General features: G+C 37.7%; 1 protein-coding gene across 2 annotated transcripts in view; it reads left to right on the forward strand.

The window, feature by feature from the left end:
• The window catches only part of Tmem39a (transmembrane protein 39A), a 35,370-nt gene that overhangs the window by 1,046 nt on the left and 11,890 nt on the right, over positions 1-22,434 (forward strand). Inside the window, exons 1-4 of one of the 2 annotated variants that reach the window (XM_047564280.1) lie at positions 6,239-6,522; positions 7,850-8,036; positions 15,468-15,690; positions 18,648-18,731. In XM_047564280.1, the coding sequence (XP_047420236.1) occupies positions 7,924-8,036; positions 15,468-15,690; positions 18,648-18,731 (420 nt within the window). In that variant the 5' untranslated portion in view covers positions 6,239-6,522; positions 7,850-7,923. Of the gene's footprint in view, positions 1-6,238; positions 6,523-7,849; positions 8,037-15,467; positions 15,691-18,647; positions 18,732-22,434 lie in introns of those variants that run through there. The other variant, XM_047564281.1, reaches the window with a different exon arrangement.

Here is a 22,434-nt window from a genome sequence, read left to right on the forward strand (position 1 = left end):
TATTATATATCCAGGTGTAGGTTATGTAGGCATGCATTAGTGATCATACAGATCTTCATCCTTGAATAAAATATGCATAACAACTCTAGGTTTTGCAGAACTACACAGAAGTACAAAATCAAATTTGTGCCCTGGAGTTTAGAACTAGTAGAAAAAAAAAAAAAGACTTCCCTTGAGATAACTTACTTTTCTTTTTGGTGTGTGTGGGGGAGTAGTGGAGATTGAACCCCAGGGTGCTATACCACTGAGCTACATGCTCAGGCCTTTTTATTTTTAATTTTGAGACAGATTTTCATTAAGTTGCCCAGGCTAGCCTCAAACTTGAGATCCTCCTGCTTTAGTCTCCTGAATAAGTAGGATTATAGGCATGTGCCACCATGCCCAGCTGATGATTTATAATTTAAAATAATGTTAAGTGCTATGAGTTTCAGTGAAGAAAAAGACCAATATAAACCAGAAATCTGGAGAAAAGGGTGACAGGGGTATATTCCAAACTGAAGAAAAGGAAATGTTACAGTTAAGGAATATTGTGCTAGAGACATTAAAAAAGTGGGAGCCAGAGTTTGCAGTGTAGAATCTACATTGATAGTAGTGAAGGGTAAGGATACATGTTGAGAAAATTTGGAAGATTAAAATGATGTTGATTAGCTAGGAATAGGCCATATCAATCAGAGGGGCTATTTAGACTATATTCCCTAATGGTGTAATCATTACTCTGTTTGGGTCTTATAAGACCTATGTGGCCTACTTGAATTTTTTCCTGACTCTAATCTTGCTGGTTTTTGAGGACTGGATGCCTGAAGGTCAAAAGTTTCTCTTCAGTTGGGCAGGCCAAAGCTGGCTAAGTCTAAGATGGTTGTCAAAATGACTCAGACACCCTCTAACTTCATTATAAAAAAAGTCTGCCAATATTCTTCCCCTTTATTAACCTATCCTTCCCTTTCATTTTTTTTTTCTCTATATCTATAAATTTCCAACCCCCCAGGGAACAGTAGGTTGATTTGGAAGTTTATCTCCCGCTTCTCCCATTCTTGGCCAAGAATAAAATTCTCCTTTGCGGCTTAATCAGTGCTCAATCTTATTATTGGTTCCACAATTCTCACAGCCGGCCTTTGGAATAAAAAATTGGTAAAAACAGGGCTTTGTGGTACATGCCTGTAATTCCAGCAGTTTGGGAGGCTGAGACAGGAGGATTGCAGTTTTGAAGTCAGTTTCAACATCTTAGTGGGACCTTGTCTCAAAATAAAAAATAAAAAGGGTTGGGGATGTAGCTCAGTGGTAGAGCACCCCTGGGTTCAATCCCCAGTACTGAAAAAAAAAAATGGTGATGATACCACTTAGTTTGCGGATGAGACTCACTTTGGGTGAATAGGCAGGAGAAGAAAAGACCCCAATAGTATATTGGACTGAACTATTTCAGGAATTCAAAAATGAGTCAAAATGTTTTCTTCTAGGAAGATGTGCAGTATTTCAAAATGAAGGGTTCATCAGAAGCACATAACTGAAGACAGCATGTACCACATGAGTGCCTCAATGACATTTCCTTTCAAAGTTAGTTGAAAATGAATAGAGTGGAAAACAATTTTTCAAATTTAGTAAGATTTTTTCCCATAATCACAATTTTCTGTGATCAGAAGAAAATGGAAATCACCTTGTGTTATACTGTCTTTGAAATGAAAGTAAATTTTTTTTTCAATCTTACAATGTTTATGTGTGTGAAAGAAGAGCAGTGAGAGGCCGAGTGGTAAGCAGGAATAAATAGGAGGAATAAACTTCCTCTGAATCCAAATCAGAATTGTTCCAGTTCCTTAATAGGTGAGATCATTTATTTTAGGGGTTGCTGTATCTGAATAAGTAGCATAATCCTCCTGGAGTTTACGAAAAACACACATTTGTGGATCTTGTGCTAGCCAGTAATTTAAAATATGTTAAATAGTAGCAACACTAAGTAACATAATTAAGCACTCTTATTTGTTCAAATAAAAACAAGGCTTCTTCTATAAGGGATAATAATGCCCCTATTTTAGGGGAATTAAATACCTGTATAAGTAAAGAGAGACCAGTGGACATCATTTATTTACTCTTCAAAAAGTCTTGGTCAGATCTGAGTATGGTGGTACATGCCTGTAATTTCAGAAACTTGGGAGACTGAGGCAGGAGGATCAAAAGTTCAAGGCCAATCTCTGAAATTTAGCAAGACCCTTTCTTAGAATAAAAAGTAAAAAAAGGGTTGAGTGTAGCTCAGTGGTAGAGTCCCCTTGAGTTCAATTCCCATTACAACACACACACACACACACACACACACACACATACAAAGTCTTTGCCAGATTTCTACATTGAAAATACATTTTAATTGATACATAGTAATTGTACATATTTATGGAATGCAGTGTGATATATCTGTGTGTATACATGCCATTCAATGATCAAATCAGGGTAATTATTCATCACCTCAGACATTTATCATTTATTTTTGTTTGGAACATACAAAATCCCATCTTCTAGCTATTTCAAAATAGACAATAGGGCTGGGGATATAGCTCAGTTGGTAGAGTGCTTGCCTTGCAAGCACAAGGCCCTGGGTTCAAATCCCCAGCACCACAAAAATAAATAAATAAATAAATAAATTATTGTTAACTATAATCACCCTACTGTGCTAGAACTTATTCCTCCTAAATGTAATTTTGTATGTTCTCTAACCTCTCTCTCCCTGAACCTCATTCCCTTTTGTTTCTGCTAACTACTGTTCTTTTCTCTTCTTCTGTAAGATCAATTTTTTAGCTTCCACATATGAGTAAAAACATCACATTGCAAACATTTACAGTTTATCACCTCTGCCAGGTGCAATGGTACCCTGTAATCCCAGTGACTCCGGAGACTGAGGCAGGAGGATCACAGGTTTGAGGCAGTCTCAGCAACTTAGTGAGATCCTGTTTTAAAATAAAAAATAAAAAGAACTTAGACTGTAGTTCAGTTGTAATTCATTCTTTAGTTCAATCCCCCAGTACCAAAGGAAAAAGAAAGTTTATCTTTTATAGAAAGTGTTAAATGGTCATTAAACTAGCTGAAGGTTGGGGTAAAATAGGCTCTTCTCTTTTAAAAATTAAACAATGAAATTTCCTGGGATTCGTGATAAATTGATTTTTCTTAAGTTAAAACTAAATTACTTTGAATATAGTAAATTTTCTACTGTGACAAATAACAGCAAGACATGGGAAATTACTAAATCCCCCCATCTTATTCCTTACTCCAGTCTTTCTCATAATATAAAATGGCATCACCATTCTCCCAATTGTTCTCATTCTCTTTTTTACTTCTCCCCATCAGAAAGAAATCTTGCATTTCTTCAATTTTTGCTATACCACCTCTTCTACTGTATAAGTCCTCCTAAATGTCCTTGCTTCCATGGATTCAAAATTTGGTTCCACCATTAATAGTTAGGTGACTTACATAAGTACTTAACCTGTGTCTTATTTTCCCCATGTGAAAATGGAGATATAACAATAATACTTCTGTGGGATTAGCTTAGGATCAAACGATGTAGTATTTGGAAATGTCTTCGAACAATGCCTTATACAGAGTAACCATTGTATGGGTATTCATTAAGTAAAAATAAATAATACTTTTCCTTCAAACATATCAATTAAAAGTTGTAAGAGTAATTTTAAATTGTATCACTTGCTTGCTTGAACTCCTTATTGGTTTCCTGCTGCACTTAAAATGCATATATTGACCAGGCACACCTGTAGTTAAGATGATTCCAGAGACTGAGGCAGAAGGATCTTAAATTTGAGCCCAGCCTCAGCAATTTAACCAGGCCCTAATCAACTTAGTAAGACCTGTCTCAATATAAAATAAAAAGGGCTGGGGATGTAGCTCAGTCGAACAGTGCCCCTGGGTTCAATCCCCAGTGACTCCCCCCCCCCCCAAAAGCAAATACTGTGGTTTATTTTATTTAATTTTTTTCATCTTTTGAGTTAGGGTGCACTACGTTGTAGAGGTTGGCCTCAAATTTGTAATTCTCCTGCCTCACTCTCCCCAGGGCTGGGATTACAAGTATATACCACCAGGCCAGGCCCAAATATTGTGGTTTAAAAGCACATGCCAGTATCTTAAATCCATTTCATGTTACATTGTCTTTGCTTATCATGATTCAGTCATACAGGAGGTTGCTTTTATGAAAGTGCTCAGATTTCTGCATAAATTTTGTTTCTATTTCTATTTGAATTGCTTTTCTTTTTCTTCCTTTGTGTATCTATGTATTGGGGGGTACAGGGACACTATTACTCAGCTACATCCTCAGTCTTTATTTATTTTTATTCTGAGGCAGGTTCTTACTAAGTTGTCCAGGCTGGCCTCAAACTTGTGATGTTCCTGCTTTCTCCTCCTAAGACACTGGGATTACAAATGTGCACCTGGCTGTTTTTGCATTACTGGTTACTTCCAAACCTTTAGGTTTCTACTGAATATCTTTGCCTCAAAGAGATCTCCCCCCAAAATAGCACCCTCCTTATTTTTTACCTCAGTTCCTTGTTTGTCTCTTTCATAATACCTATAATTTGTAATTGTTTTATATATTAAAATATTTCCCTTATTAGAATGTAAGCTTCAGGAGGGCAGGGATGTACCTGTTTTGATCACTAACACAGTGTCTGGTACACAGTAGGAACTAAATAATTAATTGCTGAATGAAGGAAGGATGCTGGTGAGTCATCTGAAAAGCATCAAAGGAGTTTCAATGTAGCAAGTTAGGAAGCAGCTAACAGCAAATATTAAAATAAATGTACAAAACTCCTAATGACAAGAAGTGAATACAATGCAAATTTGTAATAATCTGTATTGGGGTTTATATATTCATGAATGAAGACTGATATATTAGGATACTGTAAATATTGGGGAATATTACTAACTTTAGTGGTTTTGATTAGCAGTCATTCTGGCTCTGCTTAGCTTGGGTTATTTTTAACAGAGTACTTAACTACTTTTCCTTTGTGAAATGAAAACTATGGTAGCATCTATCAAAGCATTATGAGACTTATCTCCCTCACCTCCTCCTTACTAGAAATTCATTCCGCGGTTTCATACATGCTAGGCAAGAATTGTACTGCTGAACTGCAACCCCAGCCCAGCCCTAGGAGATTTAACTGAAATGTGTAAAGTTACTACTCTAGTGTTTGGCACAGCAGCAATTCTCAATAAAAGTTGACTAATCATGTAATCAATATAAGGGGACCCCCCCCCCCGCGCCCCCAGCACTGGGAATTGAACACAGTGGTGCTTTACGGGTACATTCCCAGTCCTTTTTATCTTTTGAGACAGGGTCTCACTAAATTGCTGAGGCTGGCCTAGAACTTGCAATCCTCCGAGTAGCTGGGATTACAGGCTAGTGCCACTGCGCCAGGCAGAGGCTTTGTCTTTAAGGGCTTTGCCTGTGGAGTGATAGATCTTACATAAGTGCTCCTTTTAATACTCTTACTCCTCTAATACCAAACTCTTGGGAGTTCCTGAACTCATCAGGATTGAACCAGAGGCCTGGTGCATGCTAAGCCCCAGCTGTATCACTGAGCCCTTCTTACCTCTTTATCTGCCACTTCCTCTCCACGGGGAAATCCATTGTCCCGCAAAACTGCCTACTCATTCATGGAGTCTTGGCTTAAACCCCAAGTTCTCTACAAAGCTTTATTTGTTATTAACTCCACACCATCCCGATTCACTACCAGGATGGTTCATTACCATCTCTGGACCCTGGATATAATAATGTTACATTTATTGTAATAAATCCAAATTATTGTGTTTTCCTGGTATCTGGTCCCTTCTGTAGATTCTAAGCTTCTGTGGTATTCACTTTTTAATCCTAGCATAATCTAGTCCTTTACAGAAAGCGTAGGGTTGGATGCTGAAAAACTACTGAGACCCTTTTACTAGGTAGCGATGGGACCTTAGGTGACGTCTCCCAGCCCTCATTTGTGAAATGGGGCAACAACTTATACATGGCTATTCGTTGTAGTATTTGAGATAAGAACGTCTAATTGACAGACCCTCGAGTAGGAAATACACTAGCCAGCTCCCGCGGGGAAGGCGGGACGGCGCCCTCTGGTCGGCGAGTCCCACTGCGCAAGCGCACGCGAGAGACTGTAGGGCTGCTCCTCCCGCTGTGAGTGTAGTTCCGGGGGCCCCCGGCGGCTGGGGCGGGCAGCAGTCGCAGAGTTGACGTCATCGCCGTGCGCTGCCACGTCTGCTCAGCTCCGCGGTAATGGAGGCTGAGGATGAGTGCTGACGGGGCCGGGCTCTGGTTCTAGCTCTAGCTCTGTCTCTGACTTGGGGGTCTAGGTTTGGGTCTGGGTTTAGCGGCCTGAGGCCTGGACGCCCTTTTTCAGCCCTTCAGGCGGGGACGGCCTGCATACAAGCAGTTGGTTTGGAGAGCTTTAACGCGGGGAGCTAGTTATCTTGCCTGGGGTCCAGTCTTTAAAGCCACCTCCTCCTCCCAGGGATCCCGCCCCACCGGCCGGGCCTCCTCCATGCGTGAGTATTACCTAGCTGCTGCGTCCGACTGTCCCGCGTCTAGCTTTGATCCTCCGGGGTGGGCGGCGGGGACCGCTTTGTCGTCGTCTTTTAGGGGCCAGTCTCTTGAAGTTTGTGGTGTCTCGCCATCCACCTCCCCGCATCTCATTGTCTCTCTTCTCCTAGTGTTCACCTCACTTTTCTTTCCCTTTTTTTGTTGAGCAAGAACCAACAACCCCAACTCCCAACAGTTTGAATGCTTTGTCTCACCTGGTTAGTGTGCAGCCGAGGGCTGTTAGGAATAGGGAACATCAGATCCATCTACAGTAATGTTTTGAAAATCAGGGTTTTTCCAGTGTGTGATTCTTCGGTTTTTGGTTGTACTGTTTTAGGAAACATTTGGTGTTCATATTATCGGAACCATAATTTTTGCCATAGTTTGGTGAAAACACCAATTCTTTTCAGTGAGCGTCTTTGTTACTTACCTTATAATCTTGTAATTAACATAATTTCTAAATCACATTACACGTTTTCCTGGAGTGGGCATCCACTTGAGTTCCTTTTGGTCTTTTTGCTCTAACGTGAAGATATCACTTGAACAATTTAAAGAGTTTAAGGCCTATAGGTGCCCTTTTATCCATCTTCATCAGATTTGACAAAACCCACCATAGAACAGGGTACCCTTTTTTTCCTGATGAGGAAACCAATTCAGACGTTAAATCACTCTGTCAAGGTCAGATAACATGTGGTACATCTTATCTCAGAACAGATCCCTTGATAACAAATGCTAACTTTTTGCATATGCCTGTGTGGTGGGGATTCAATCCAGGGCCTCTCACATGCTAGGCTAGTGCTCCACTACTGTATTACATCCCCAACCCCATCTATTTTAATTTTGAGAAGGGGTTTTCCTAGGTTTCCCTCTTTGTGATTCTCCTGCCTCAGTCTCCTGAGTACCTGGGATTACAGGGCACACTGGCTAAAGCCTAACATCATGGACAGTGACAAACTTCTTGTATTTCAAGCGACTTAACCTGAAACGTTGAATAGGAAATGTTTAAATTGTGATCTTGTAAAATTCCACCTGATTGTAGTATCTTTCATAGGATACAAGTCAACTGACCAAAGAGACAAATTGCGATTTGCCTAATACTGAACAAAATTTAGGATTCTGACCCATTAGAATCTGAGTAGTCTTTCATTAGAATAAAGTAGGTAATAGACATAGAGAGTGTTTGTTTGAAAGTCTAGTTTTACAAGGCTTGTTTACTCAGTTTTCTGGTTATTTTGTTACATTGCCTACTGTAAAGATAGTTAACTGATATTTACATTTTTTGTTTTTGTTCAGAGTTTAAACAGGTTGACAACCATTAACCGGGGTTGCAACTACAGGTGGCACTGGAAGCAGACTGGTTCCCGGACATGCCCGGTGGAAGGAGGGGCCCTAGTCGGCAGCAGCTAAGCCGTTCAGCTTTACCTTCTTTACAGACTCTGGTTGGTGGGAGCTGTGGCAATGGAACAGGCTTGAGAAACAGGTAAAGAAAAAATAAATCTATGCATAATCTGTACTGTCCAGTGATCAGTAAGACTGACATAAAATTTATTATGGTGTTCAGATATTTGCTTATCAAGCTTTATTCTTGACACTGAAGTAGAGATTCTGCCCTTTCAGACTGAAAGGTTAGTATTTCAGCATACTTCAGAGAGATGTGATATGGGGCTCACAAAGTGAACAAAGCCCTATTCTTATGGCTGATAATCCAAAGTCTAGTCATTACTTTTTTTTTTTTTTTTTTTTTGTGGTACTGGGAATCAAACCCAAATTTGCATATGGTAGGCAAGGACTGTGCAACTGAGTTTCATTGCCAGCCGTAATCATCACCTTTTTAGCTATTAGAAGAAGGGGCAGGTGGATGAAAGTACAGGGTAGATGTGATGGTTTGGGATCCCCTCCTTTCAGTACTAGTGACTGAACCCAGGGAGCATTCTGCTATTGAGCCCAGCCCTTTTTAAATTTTTATGAGACACTGCTTGCTAAGTTGCTGAGGCTGGCTTGGAATTTACCATCTTCCTGCCTCAGCCACCTGAGTCTCTGGGATTACAGGCATGTGCCACCACATCTGGCAAATGTGATGGTCTATCTGCTTATTGGCATTCTTTTTATTTTTGGAGGTCAAATTAAAATTGACAGCTAACATGAAGTTCTAAAATTATGTTTTCTTCAAGGGTTTCAAAAATTATTTTGTCAGAAAACTGCTCAGTATTAATAAACTGTTAGCTGTAACCTAAATAAACATCTTTTAAGATTTGTGCCACGTTGTATGAGAATAAAGAATTTGATCTTATCTCTGTTCATAATTTTCAGAAATTAGGATGAAAGATTTCTTTTTTTAAGGAAGGGGATATTGAGGATTGCCCCCTGGACTTTGAGCTTTCTTAGCTATCACTGAGCTACATCCCAGCCCAAGATGAATTTTCTTTTCTTTTTTTTTTTTTTTTTAACAATACTAGGGATTAAACCAAGAGTACTCTACTTCTGAGCTATCTTCCAATCCCTTTTTATTTTTTATTTGAGATAGGGTCCAGCTAAGTTGATGGGGGTAGCCTCTAACATTTGGTCATTTTGTCTCAGCCTCCCAAGTAGCTGGGATTACAGGCATGTGCCACTCCACCTGGCAGGATGAATTATTTCTAATCTTATGCCGGTTGACTCACATCATCATAAGACTTGACTATGTAGCAGTGTAGCAATGGGTTCAATTCCCAGTACCAAAAATAAATAAAATTTAATGATCTCTTCAAACTAGAGTTTCAGGGAAAGCCCCACTGAAATAAGAATATCAAAACTAATATTTTTTGTGGTGTTGGGAATAGCTTACATATAATAGGCAAGGATTCTCCACTGAGCCTTCCTCCCAGCCACCAGAACAAATTTCAAAGATTGGGTAGAACTTGGGTTATAAAGTCAAAAAGAGTGAGGTCAGGCCAAGAAGAAGTATACAAATACATTAGGAGGGCCTGAAGTGGTACTGACTAATAGCTCTGAAAATTAAAATCAAGACAAGAGAAAAACTCTTATTTAGGGAGGAAGTAGAAACAAGCTGGCAAAAATTATCTTGTCCAAACAATTGATCAGATAAAAGCATTGCTGTATTGCTACATTATTAAGGTCTTAGTAAGACCCTGACTCCAAATAAAATGGGCAGGGGGTTTAGCTCAGTGGTAAAGCACCCCTGGATTTAATCCCTGGTACCTCTCCCCTCTTCTTGAATTTATAGTGTTTTTTGGTGGTTGTTTTTGGTTTTGTTTTGGTACTGGGGATTGAACCCAGGGGCTTTTAGCCACTGAGCCACATCCCCAATCCTTTTTTGTATTTTATTTAGAGACAGGGTATCACTGAGTTGCTTAGGGCCTTGCTGAGTTGCTGAAGCTAGCTTTGAATTTGGGATTCTCCTACCTCAGAATTCTCCTAACTCAACCTCCTGAGCTGCTAGAATAACATGTAGTTCTTTAGCAATTAATTTGAGACTGTGTGTGTGTGTGTGTGTGTGTGTGTGTGTAAGAACATATTTTTCAACTAATTAAAAGTGTTCATGATTTGAAAAGTTATAGAGACTATCATTGAATGATTATTTTGGAAGAAAGTTTCTGTGTGGTTTTTGTTTGTTTTTTCTGGTACTGGGTATTGAACCCAGGGCCTTGAACATGCTAGGCAAGTACTGAGCTACAGTACCAGTTTTTTTTTTTTTTTTTTTTTTTTTTCTTTTAACTTTCTTTTGAGACAAGGTCTTACTAAATTGCCTAACCTGGCCTCAGATTTGCAATCCTCCTGCCTGAGTCTACAAGTAGCTGGGATTATAGGAGTGTGCCACACCCAATTTATATTTCTTTTCTTTTTTTGTTCTTGATGAGAAGGAATTGGTTGGGATAGGTAGAATAGATTGTTGTATAAAACCTGGGGTACAGCTGAGCATAGTGGCACACGCCTATAATCTCAATAGCTCAGGAGGCTGAGGCAGGAAGATTCACAAGTTCAAAGCCAGCCTCAGCAAAATCAAGGCACTAAGCAACTCAGTGAGACCCTGTTTCTAGATAAAATACAAAATAGGACTGGGATATGGCTCAGTGGTCAAGTGCCCCTGAGTTCAATCCCCAGTATCCCCTGCTCCCTCCCCCCAAAAAATCCTAGGGTAAAGATACTAGAAAATATAAATAAAGGAAGTTTTGGATAGATTAGACTATGACTTTCGGAAGGACATATACAAAGAAAGTCCATATAAGATAAATCACTTTTGGAGTGATTGTAGGGTAGTGAAGAGAGAAATTGAGTTGCTAAAAATGGTATAATTTTGATATATTTGATTCTGCATGACAATCATTTGGAGAAGAAAGCATTTTTCTGTTTCCTTGTTTGATAGATGTTTGTGCCCTGATTGGTGAAGTGGTGATATTAAACTTGAGAATATCAAAGAGCTTGTTTCAAAGATTGAAATCTAAAAGTTGCCTGTGGTATTTTATACCTTTAGGGAACAGGGCATTGTTCTTTTGTTCGTTCTTTGTGTGTGTGTGTGTGTGTGTGTGTGTGTGTGTGTATGAATGTGCGTGTGTGTGGTACTATAGATCAAAGCCGGTGGCCCTCTACTACTGGGTCATGTCTCCAACCTTATTTATTCATTTATTTATTATTTATTTGGGACTTGAACCACTGAACTTTACCACTCAGCTCCATCCCAATCCTTTTTATTTTTTATTTTGAGTTAGGGTCTCACTAAGTTGCTGAGGCTGGCATTGAACCGTGATACTTCTGCCTCAGCTTCCCTAGTCCCTGGGATTACAGGTGTGTGCCATCATGCCCAGCAGGGATCTGTTCTTGCAAATGTGCTTAGATGACTCTTTTTTAAAAAGAAAGATGTAGTTGGTGGTACACAATTATAATCCCAGCTATTCTGGAGGCTGAGACAGGAGGATCACAAGTTTTGAGGCCAGCCTAGGCAACTTAGTGAGACCCTATCTCAAAATAAAAATGACAAATGCTGATGATGTAACTCAGTTATAGAGTGCCCCTGATTTCACTCCCCAAAGCTTTAAAAACAACAACAAAAAAAAGTACTGTTTCTGAGTTTCATAGAAAGTTCCTAGTTCAGAGAGATTCCTACATGAAAAGTACTAAGAATAATCTTGTTTTTGTTTGTTTAGCCCTTGCATATACTTTGTTAATAATATCACCAAACCTGTCCATATGACCACTGTTTTCTCTGTCTCTTCCAATACCTTTTTATCCCTTTGAATCTTTCTTACTTTATCCTATCCATTTGCATACTTAAATTGTGTTGCTCCTGACTCCATAAAGGCCAATCTCAAGCCTGCTATATTAACTCTTTCTGTGCATAAACTTTATACGTAAAGACAAAACAGATGTTCTGCATAAACCACATTATTTATATAGTTCAGGCACAGTGACCCATTCATATTATTTAAGGAAAATTTTATATCAGTGGAAGGAATTGTTTACCGTTAAGTTCCCATATGCAAGCCTTATAAGCAGACCTTTTTAAGGATAGCTACACTGAAATACCTTTCTTCTTTGGTGAGTCTAGAATTTTGGTATTGGTAGGGAAAGGGTACCCATGTAGCCAGACCCTGCAATAAAAACTTTGGGTGTTGAATTTCTAATGAGCTTTCCTGGTGGACAGCATTTCAAATGTGTTGTCACAACTTGTTGCTATTTGAATTAAGTGCATCTTGAATAGATTCTTGAATCTATCTTTATATCGTTAGAGGAATAATATTTTTATTTTTTCTAAATAGTACCTCTGTAACTAATTATCTGAGATATATTGACCAATTCTGTTTTATTTTAATACAATTGAAGTTTTATTGTTGATTGACACAGTAATATACATACATGGAGTATAGTGTGATATTTTGATATATGTAGGCATTGTCTGCTTATTTATTTACTTATTTATTTAGGTTTTAAGAACTTTGTTCATTTCCTCTTTCCAGCTTTAAACTTTATCAGTTTGGTGGAGAATACTCAATTATATCAATTATCTTTATGTAGGAATGTTTTCTTTTTTTCCAACTGGTGCTCTGAGTCACTTTATTTGACCTAAGTCTGTTTGGTCCTCTGACTTCAAGTTTAATAGCCAAAGTTGTATAGTGTATTACAAGTATAGATCTTCTGTACTTTTTTTTAAACAAACTTTTTTAATTCTACTGTTTTGTTTGTTAATGGCAGAAGCATGTATGTTCCAGAAAGGAAGTCTGCTTTACTTGGGAACATTTTTATAACCTTTTAAAACTCTTAAATCATAATAAATAACCAGGTGTGGTGGCATATTCTTATAATCCCAGCTGTTCAGGAGGCTGAGGCAGGAGTATCACAATTTTGAGACCAACCTGGGCAACTTAATGATCCCTGTCTCAAAATTTTAAAATGGGCCAAGGTGTAGCTCAGTGGCAGAGTGCTTGCCTAGCATATGTGAAGCCCTGAGTTCAATCCCCAGTACTGTGGGAAAAAATTACGACAGTTTAGCACACCTCTTTCCTTATTTTTGATTGAAGGAGAATAAGAATTTTTAGTTTGTTTAAATTAGAGACTTTTAACAGTGTAACATTTCATCAGAAATTTTTATTTCAGTATCTTATGATTAATTGGAGTGAGGCAATAGATTGGCTGCTGGCATTAATCCTCTGCATTCAAGTCAGTATTCTTAACTATTCAGAATAAGCAGAGTTCATATTCCCCTGAGTTGCTTAAAGTACCATAAATGCCATAACCAATGCTAGAATTCTATATTTGGAAATTTTGGAGTAGAATGGTAACACTAATATTGTTCCTTCAATCTTTTTTTGGGGGGTAGAGGTTTATTGGGGATTGAATTCAGGGACCCTTTACCACTAAGCTACATTCCCAGTCCTTTTTATTCTTTTCTTTTGAGACAGGATCTCACCTAGTTGCTGGGGCTGACCTTAAACTTACAATCTTGTCTCAGCTTTCTAAATCACAGGGATTCGAGGTACTCAAACCAAGCCTCCTTTCCATGTTATATAAACATAGTAGACCCAGTAGATCTCTCTATAACTATCCTGTGCATGTAAACAACAGAAAGTTTATTCTTTATCCCCATCTTATCACTTCAAATAGTTTAGCTGTTTCTGACCTGTAAGTGAGCTAAGAAGAAAGAACAAAATAGGGATTAATACCTCTGTATTTTTATTTGTGTGTTAAGAGAGTTATCTCTTTTTCTTTAGTGCATTGGTTTTTTGCTATCTCAACCTAAAAAAAAAACCTATTTGCAGTGAACTAAGTTAAGTAGTCTCTGAACTTAGGGTTATGGTCTGATAGCCCAGGCATAGATGTGTAGAAAAATTATGTTTTTAAACAGTATGGAAAGTGCAGTGATACTTTACGTATGATGGTGGCCCAAAGGAGAGATGAATCAGTTTGAGTGAGTCAGAGTAAGCCACAGAGGATGTGTTTGAATAACTGAAAAGTTATTTATTTGTGTGTGTGTGTGTACCTGGCACTAGGAATTGAACCCAGAGCCTCATATGTGCTGCAAGGCAAGCACTCTATCACTAAGCTATACCCGAGACCCCTTAAAAATCTTAAAGAATGAGTTAAAAAAAAGGTCTGGAAGGATTTTGTCAGTAAATGTGTATGTGAGAAGTTAAGGAAGCTATAATTATGGGGGGTATTATGTATAAAGGGAATAAAGTGCACAGCAAAATAGCACATATGTTCCAGACAGCAAACAGCATGAGTATCATGGGGTGCAAGTGAAGGAGTGATATGTGGGGAGGGTACTATGTTGAACAGAGGACTTCATATAATATACTCAAAGTTTTTTGATATTATCCCATTTGCGATGAGGAGCCATTAAAGGGTTTTAGGAAAGAGAGTAAGAACACCGTCGTGCCAGGAAAGCACTTTACCACTTAGGCCTTGGGTATGATCCCTTGCACTACCAAAAAAAATGTAAAAACAAGAGAGTAACACTATTAGTTTCACTAAGGGCAGCTTGCCAGGTTTGGTGGAAGTAAAGTTGAATTTAGGAGGATTACTGTCAACAATTTAGGTGAAAATTGGTGAATGCTTGAACTGAGACAGTGGATTGAGATGGGAGGGTACAGTTGAAGAAAATTTTGTGAAATGGAATTCAGTTCTTTATTTTCCCTTTTGCAGTAGTGAGGATAAAACACAGGGACACTTTACCACTGAGCTGCATTGCCAGTTTTTTTATTTTTGGTACCAGGGATTGAACCCAGGAGCCTGAACAACTGAGCCACATCTCCAACCCCTTTTTATATTTTATTTAGAGTCAGGGTCTCACTGAATTGCTTAGGGCCTCACTACATTGCTGAGGCTGGCTTTGAACTCACAGTCCTCCTGCCTCAGCCTCCCAAGCCACTAGGATTGCAGGCGGCACTAGGATTGTAGTGGCACCACTACACCTGGCTCTTAGTTTTTATTTTGAGACAGGGAGTTGCCAAGTTTCCTAGACTGGGCTTGAACTTTTCATCTTTCTGCCTCAACCTCCTGAGTACCTGGGATTTCAGGCATATGCTACCGTGCCTGACTTACAATTCAGTTCTTTAGAAAGTGATTGGATATGGAGTGGCAGAGGAAATATTCTAGGTTTCTGATTTGGGCAGCTAACAGAGTGGGTCATGAACTAGGGTTAGGACTATAGGAGGAGGAACGCAGATGTCTAACAGACAATTGGATAATAGGGGTCTAAAACTCTGCCGTGATATAAAGAGAAATTTTAGTTTTCAGTATGCCCAAGATGATGAAAATCTTAGCCACATCTTAGATCATTGAAACAGTGTGTAGAAGAAGGATCCCAGAATAGAGGCTTGGAGAAGGCCAGCAATTAAGTGTTAGGTAGAAGAGATATCAGGGGCTCTGTGACAGTAAGGCTATCACCATTTGAGTTTACCATAGTTTTCTCTTTCAGGAATGGTAGCGCTATTGGCCTTCCAGTTCCACCTATCACAGCCTTAATCACCCCAGGTCCTGTTCGTCATTGCCAAATTCCTGACTTGCCTGTGGATGGGAGCCTGCTTTTTGAATTTCTTTTCTTCATCTACCTGTTGGTTGCTCTGTTCATTCAGTACATCAACATCTATAAAACTGTGTGGTGGTATCCTTATAATCATCCTGCCTCTTGTACTTCACTGGTAAGTCTTCATAGGCCTCTAAGTTTTTTGTCATCAGATAAATTTTTTTCTTATTTTCCTTCTAAAAATGTTTTTCTAACAAACAGCAGATTTTTTTAGAAATAAGCTTCATAAGATTTTTGAAATATAAATTAAAATGCAGAAAATACTTAAATAATTTATTGTAATAATATTGCAGAAAGATTTCCATATCTGACTTTCTCTATCCCATGTTAAATTTGACCTACATACTTCATCCATCCTTGGCTAGAAATTAAATATGTTTACCATGGGATAGAGAAAGTATAGTACGTAATGTTAACATGTCATTATGATTAAATTCCAGCAACTTTACCTTTTAAATGGCTGAATTAAGATAATGTATCTTCTATAACAAATAAGCCCCCAAATATGTGATGCTTCTAATACGTAACAGTCTGAGACAGTTGTCCTGGTTGGCAGGAATTCTTCCATATGGTCAATCAGGGAACCCAGGGTGGTGAAGACTGCTCTTTTCCAACATGTGACCTTCAGGGTGACTGTGGTTCATTGCTATCAGCCATAATGGTGAAAGAGCATAGGGCATTGATAAAGGACAGTTTCTTATGGTCCAGGCTCCCATCATTTCCACATGTCCACTCATAACTGTAAGGGAGGCTAGAAAATAATAGTCCTTGAACTTGGTGCTTTGCTAACCTGAATGAAATTGAAATCTTTTTTTTTTTTTTTTTTTTTTTTTTTTGTGGTGCTGGGGATTGAACTCAGGGCCTTGTGCTTGCAAGGCAAGCACTCTACCGACTGAGCTATCTCCCCAGCCCGAAATTGAAATCTTTTACAAAATAAAATTGAGATGCAAACTAACTGTTTCTGCTGAAGTACATAAAAACATGTTGTAGGTTTCTTTTTGGCGGGGCTTGTACTAGGGATTGAACTCAGGGGCACTCAACCACTGAGCCACATCTCCAGCCCTATTTTGCATTTTTTTTAGAGACAGGGTCTCACTGAATTGCTTAGGGCCTCACTTTTGCTGAGGTTGGCTTTGAACTATTGATTCTTCTGCCTTAGCCTCCCAAGCCGCTGGGATTATAGGTGTATACCACCGTGCCAGGCTCATGTTGTAGGTTTCTTCTGCTTTCTCTGCATTTATTTGGGAGGACTCTGTTAATCTTGATACAAAGAAGGTTCTCTGTAGATGTAGATGAACATGTAAAATATCTAAAAGACTAGTCAGATGACTTGACATGTATGTTATTGGCAGTGGCAGATTTAAATGGGTAATAGAGATATTCTTTAGGGCAAAGAATACTTTTGTCCTAAATATTTTATATATTTTATGTGTTTGGGACTCATAAAAAATATGAAAACCTTTCTAATGTGGTAGACATAGAAAAGAAAATGTGATCCCAAATCTTCAAGATAGTATAAGAAGGGAGCTGGGCATGGTGTCGTATTCCTGTAATCCCAGCAACTTAGGAGACTGAGGCAGGAGGTTTGCAAGTTCAAGGCCAACCTCAGCAACTGTCTCAAAATAAAAAATAAAAAGGGCTGGGACTGTAGCTGTAGTAGAGCACCCCTGAGTTCAGTACCCAGTACTGGAAAAAAAATAGTATGAGAAGGGAATAAAAAATTTTATTTTAATATTTGTTACTGGAATTAACTATTAAGACTTTTCTTTCTGCTGAAATATATAAAAACATGTAAAAATATGTTGTAGGTTTTTTTTTTTTAATGCACTTTGGAAAGAAAAGTGTTAATAGTTAATTTCAGGAACAACCAAGCGATGCTAATATTTAAATTTAAATATTGACCACATATGTACTTAATATGTGATGAGTGTCTATTTCTTTAAGAATTGTAATGAGTTAGTACCAGATTTATTTTCATATATATATATATACACACACACACACATATATTTTAAAGTCTTTTCCTATCTGGATTATAAGTTTACTGAGTATAGGAACTACATACTTCACCCATCCTTGACATGAAGTAGTTTTTTGCAAAGGAGTTTGGGAAAGGAACCTAGTTAGCTAGAAGTCAGTGCCTAGTTAAATTCTACTATGATGGCAGACGGAACAAGTAATAATTTCTGCCATTTCCATCGCTTCTCACACCATAGTAGAGAGTAAGATGCAGAAGAGCAGGAACCTTGACTTTTGTCTTCAGCATTTTATACCTGGCATAATTTGGGTGCTAGGTATGTCATATGAATGAATTAACTAATTGAGAAATTCAGTTTTTCATTTTGGAAGGAATTGTAGAAACCTGCACACCTTTTGACTATCAAAAGGAAAATATGTCCCAGTTTTGTTGATTTCTAAGATATCATTATCAAAGAGTTTGATTTGCTCTCATCACAGTTTTATATATATATATGTATGTACACACACACACACACATACATACACATAACTAGAAGGAACTATAGATGGCATCTAAGTAATGGTGTTATTTTATAGAAAAGATCAAATGTAAGGAATATTTCTAAATTGTTATAAAGATTAAATAAATATAATTGATGTACCAACTAGTAGTTTAGTAGATGTACAGTTAGATTAAGTTTGAATAAAGAAACAACCACAGAAACTCCTAAAAGCTATGAATCCTGACTGATATATTGAATTTGACACATTATAAATCAGGCAATTTAGATGAATTATTATTGTCATAATTCTTTAGGTTATGACTTGTTAACTCAAAGCTGTAATCTTTTCCTTTTAATATAGTAGAGTTTCCAAAAAAGGACAGGAATACATTCCAGATAGTTTAAACAGTGTTTGGAAAGTTTAAGCAATTAGTCATGAAAGGAGAAGTGCAAGGTAGTCAGTCGCTTCATCATCTCAAATTCCTGTGTTCCATAAGAGTAAGTGGAGAACTAAGGAAGATCTTTTGAGGGAGCAAACCTCTATTTGTGTAGTAGTTCAGCTTGATACACATTGTACTTCTTTTTGATGCTATTCTTCCTTCTTTTATAGAATTTTCATCTCATTGATTATCACCTGGCAGCGTTCATCACCGTGATGCTCGCAAGGAGGCTTGTGTGGGCCCTCATTTCAGAGGTAATAGTTTATTCACTATGTTCTACTGCTTGTTGTAATTTACAGTTACTAGAATGGGTTCAGACTGAAAATGTAAAATGTTAAATATAATTTGAAAACAACTTTAATTTCTTTATTTCTATATGAGTTGTGCTAGTACTTTAAAAAAGAGTTTCTGAAATATATTTAGAATTCAGATGTTCAATAACTCAATTATTAGAAATCGAGTCTGTAGGAGTTTAATTTCAGCTTCTGGATTTTTTGGCACCATCTTTTTAATTTTAATAGTTCTAGTGAAAATAGAGTGAATTCAATTTTAACTAACATTTATATGCCATTTGTGAAATTTACTAACAAGAAACATTTGTAGTCAAGCATGGTGGTGTACACCTGTAATCCCAGCACTTGGGAGGCTGAGGCAGGAGGATCACAAATTTGAGACCAGCCTCAGCAACTTAGTGAAGCCCTAAGCAACTTAGTGAGACCCTGCCTGAAAATAAAATATAAAATGGACTGGAGATGTGGCTCAGTGGTAAAAGTGCCCCTGGGTTGGTTGGTTTGTATTTATTAAAACTTACAATTTGAATTTTATTAAAAGTTAGAATTTTTAAAAAGCAGTGTTAACATTTGCACAGGAGTAATCAGAAGATTAGAATCTTAAGTTTATTGAACAGAGGAGGAAAGATTTAGAACATTAAATTATTTTATTAAATTAAAAGTTGCAATAGAGTTGGTCTTTGGTATCGTTTTTCATATACTTGTAAACACCAGTGAGGAAGAAAAATGTACTTTTGTAAGATTTTGTATATTGTACCCTCTTAGTGATTATGAAAACAAAAATGTTAACTTAGCTAAAGTGGCTAATAATTTAAATCTTGGAATTATATTTCAGTTTGAAATTTTTAAATGAGTAGTTACTATAATGAGAATTGAGAGTTTACTTTTTTCTTCCAAAACATACATAGAAGTCTTTGTGAGTAAGCTCTGATTTCTGTGATTACAGAGTAATTGAAGATGTTAAGTCATGATCTAAAAGCCATTAAGATAACTGGAAAACAGTTTCTCTTGGTGGGAAAGGATATAACTCAGCCTTTCTCTCAGGTTCAGTATTTAGGTGATGAAAACAGGTACTTACTTTTGGATATGTTGAGAAAGAACTTTCTTTAGAGGACCTCAATGGATTTTTTGTTTACATCTGTTAAAATAGGCAGGAAATGATGTTTCATCCCTTCAGTTGCTTAGAAATGGTGCTTGTGAATGTTGATTTAGTTGTGTCCTGTTGGTGTGTAAATCCTTCATAATTGGAGTTTCTTCTTTGTTGCTACAAAGACTAGAACTTGAAGCATTTTTTTGCCTTTTGTGTGTCTGTGGTACTGAGGATTGAACCCAGGGCCTAGTGCATGCTAGGCAAGCGTTCTACCACTGAGCTACATCCTCAGCCCTTTTTATTCTATTTTGAGTAGTGTTTTATCAAGTTGCCCAGGCTGGTCTCAAACTCTGATCCTCTTGCCTCCACCTCCCAAGTTGTGGGGATTACAGGTATGCATCACTGCACCTGACTTCCTACCTTTTAAACATTGTTTATAACATTTAAACAATGTTTAAAATACCTTCTAAACATTTTAAACATTTTTATACCTTTTAAACATTTTTATACCTTTTAAACATTTTTATACCTTTTAAATATTTTAAACATTGTTTAAAAAGCACTTTACTTGCTGGATGTAGTGGTACATGCCTGTAATCCCAGCGTCTCAGGAAGCTGAGGCAGGAAGATAAGTTTTGCTTGCCTCAGCAACTAAGTGAGATTCTTAGTAACTTAGTAAAATCCTGTCTCAAATTAAAAAATAAGAACCATCCGGGTGTGGTGGCACACACCTGTAATACCAGTGGTTCAGGAGGCTGAGGCAGGAGAATTGTGAGTTCAAAGCCAGCCTTAGCAAAAGTGAGGTGCTAAGCAATTCAGTGAAACTCTGTCTCTAAATCAAATACAAAATGGGGCTGGGGATGTGGCTCACTGGTTGAGTGCCTCTGAGTTCAATCCTGGGTACCCCCTCTCCCAATAAAAAAGAACTGGGTATGTAGCTCAGTGGTAAAGTGTCCCTGGGTTCAGTCCCCAGTAACCATCCCCCTCAAAAAAAAAAAAAACAACAGGCAGACAGAGGGAGAAAAATGTATTTGTTTACATACAAATAAATTGTCTCTGAAAAGAGATACAGAGTAATAACGGCCTACTGTCTGGGGGCATCTGGAAGACAGGAGCGCATGAGTGAAATTTTTCACTACTAGCGCTATGTTTTGTCTTTTGAGTGATGTGGTTATATTATCTATTTGAAAATTTAAAAATCAACTGTATAGTGATGCTTTCCTAAACTATCTAAATTAAATGGTTTAAACCCATCACAGTCATTTTTCTTTCCTTCCATTAAAGTACATTTGCATTCTTATATCACAGAAAGGATTGCTGCTCTGAGAAAGACCATTTTTAAGGAGAGGCTAGAGGTAATTAATTTAGAAAGATAAATATTCAGCTGGATAGTCACCTCTCCACTTAGGTAGACTCTTGTTTATTCACCTCCTGGCCAACCCTGCTTCTGTGTACTTGCTTCACAAGACTAAAAATAAATTGAACTATTTCACCAACTTGAGGCAACTCTCTTTTTAAAAAAAAACAAAAAAATGGTTGCTTTTTTTTTTTTTGGTTGGTTGGTTTGTTCTGTACAGGGATGCTTTACCACAGCTACATCCCCAGTCCTTAATAATTTTATAATTTTGAGACAAGGCCTCACTAAGTTCTTAGTGCCTTACTAAGTTGCTGAGACTGGCCTTGAATTTAAGATCCTCTACCTCAGCCTTAAGTTGATGGGATTGCAAGTGTGCCAGCACACCCAGCAAAACGTTATTTTTCTAAATAGTATATTTTATTGAACAGTGTATTTTACTGAAAAGATTGTTAGACACTAGAATGTAAAGCAGAAGATTAAAAATTACAATTCCATTGTTGAAAATTACATTTTGGCTTATTTCCTTCTAATGTATATATACATTAAAGATTAATGTACATATATAAATGTATTTGGGAACATTATATGTATACTTTCCTCTTAACATAGTATTACTTAACATAGAATAATTTTCTAACCTTCCTAGCTCTTATTTATTTTTTAGGTTTCAGTGTAAATTTTGCTTTCTAAAGAAAGCCTTTCCATGTAGGGTCTCCTGTTTTTTGTTGTCCTGGTAGCTTATGCCTTTCCTGTAACACTCATCACCATTGTAAGAATAATTGTCCAAATTTAGTATGTGTTTAGTATGTGTCCAAGTTTAGTATGTGTTTTTCTTGGCTGGGCAGCTTCATAAAGATATTTGTCTTGGTTATTTGTCTTGGTTACCACTGTACCACCAGGATCCATCACATATGGTTAAAGAACCTGGATTCTGGAATAAGGCAAAATCAAACTCTGCTGCTTTGCTGACATGGGGCAAAAATAGTCTTTTATTTCTAACCCTGTACTTTTTTGAATAGAGGCAATAGAATGACTCCAGGGCTTACATAACTTCCCTAGGCTTTAAAATACTAGGTACATTGGCATGAGGTATGTATCAGGGAAGTGATGTGAAACTATTCGTCCTGCTATGTCTGAGAGCAGCTTGGGTCTTTCCTTCCACAGTTTGAGGCTTAAGCAGACCATTATGGTATTTGTTTAGTTCACATTTTAAAGTGTTG

Source organism: Sciurus carolinensis, chromosome 9, assembly GCF_902686445.1.
Source record: "Sciurus carolinensis chromosome 9, mSciCar1.2, whole genome shotgun sequence".
Lineage (NCBI taxonomy): Eukaryota > Metazoa > Chordata > Mammalia > Rodentia > Sciuridae > Sciurus > Sciurus carolinensis.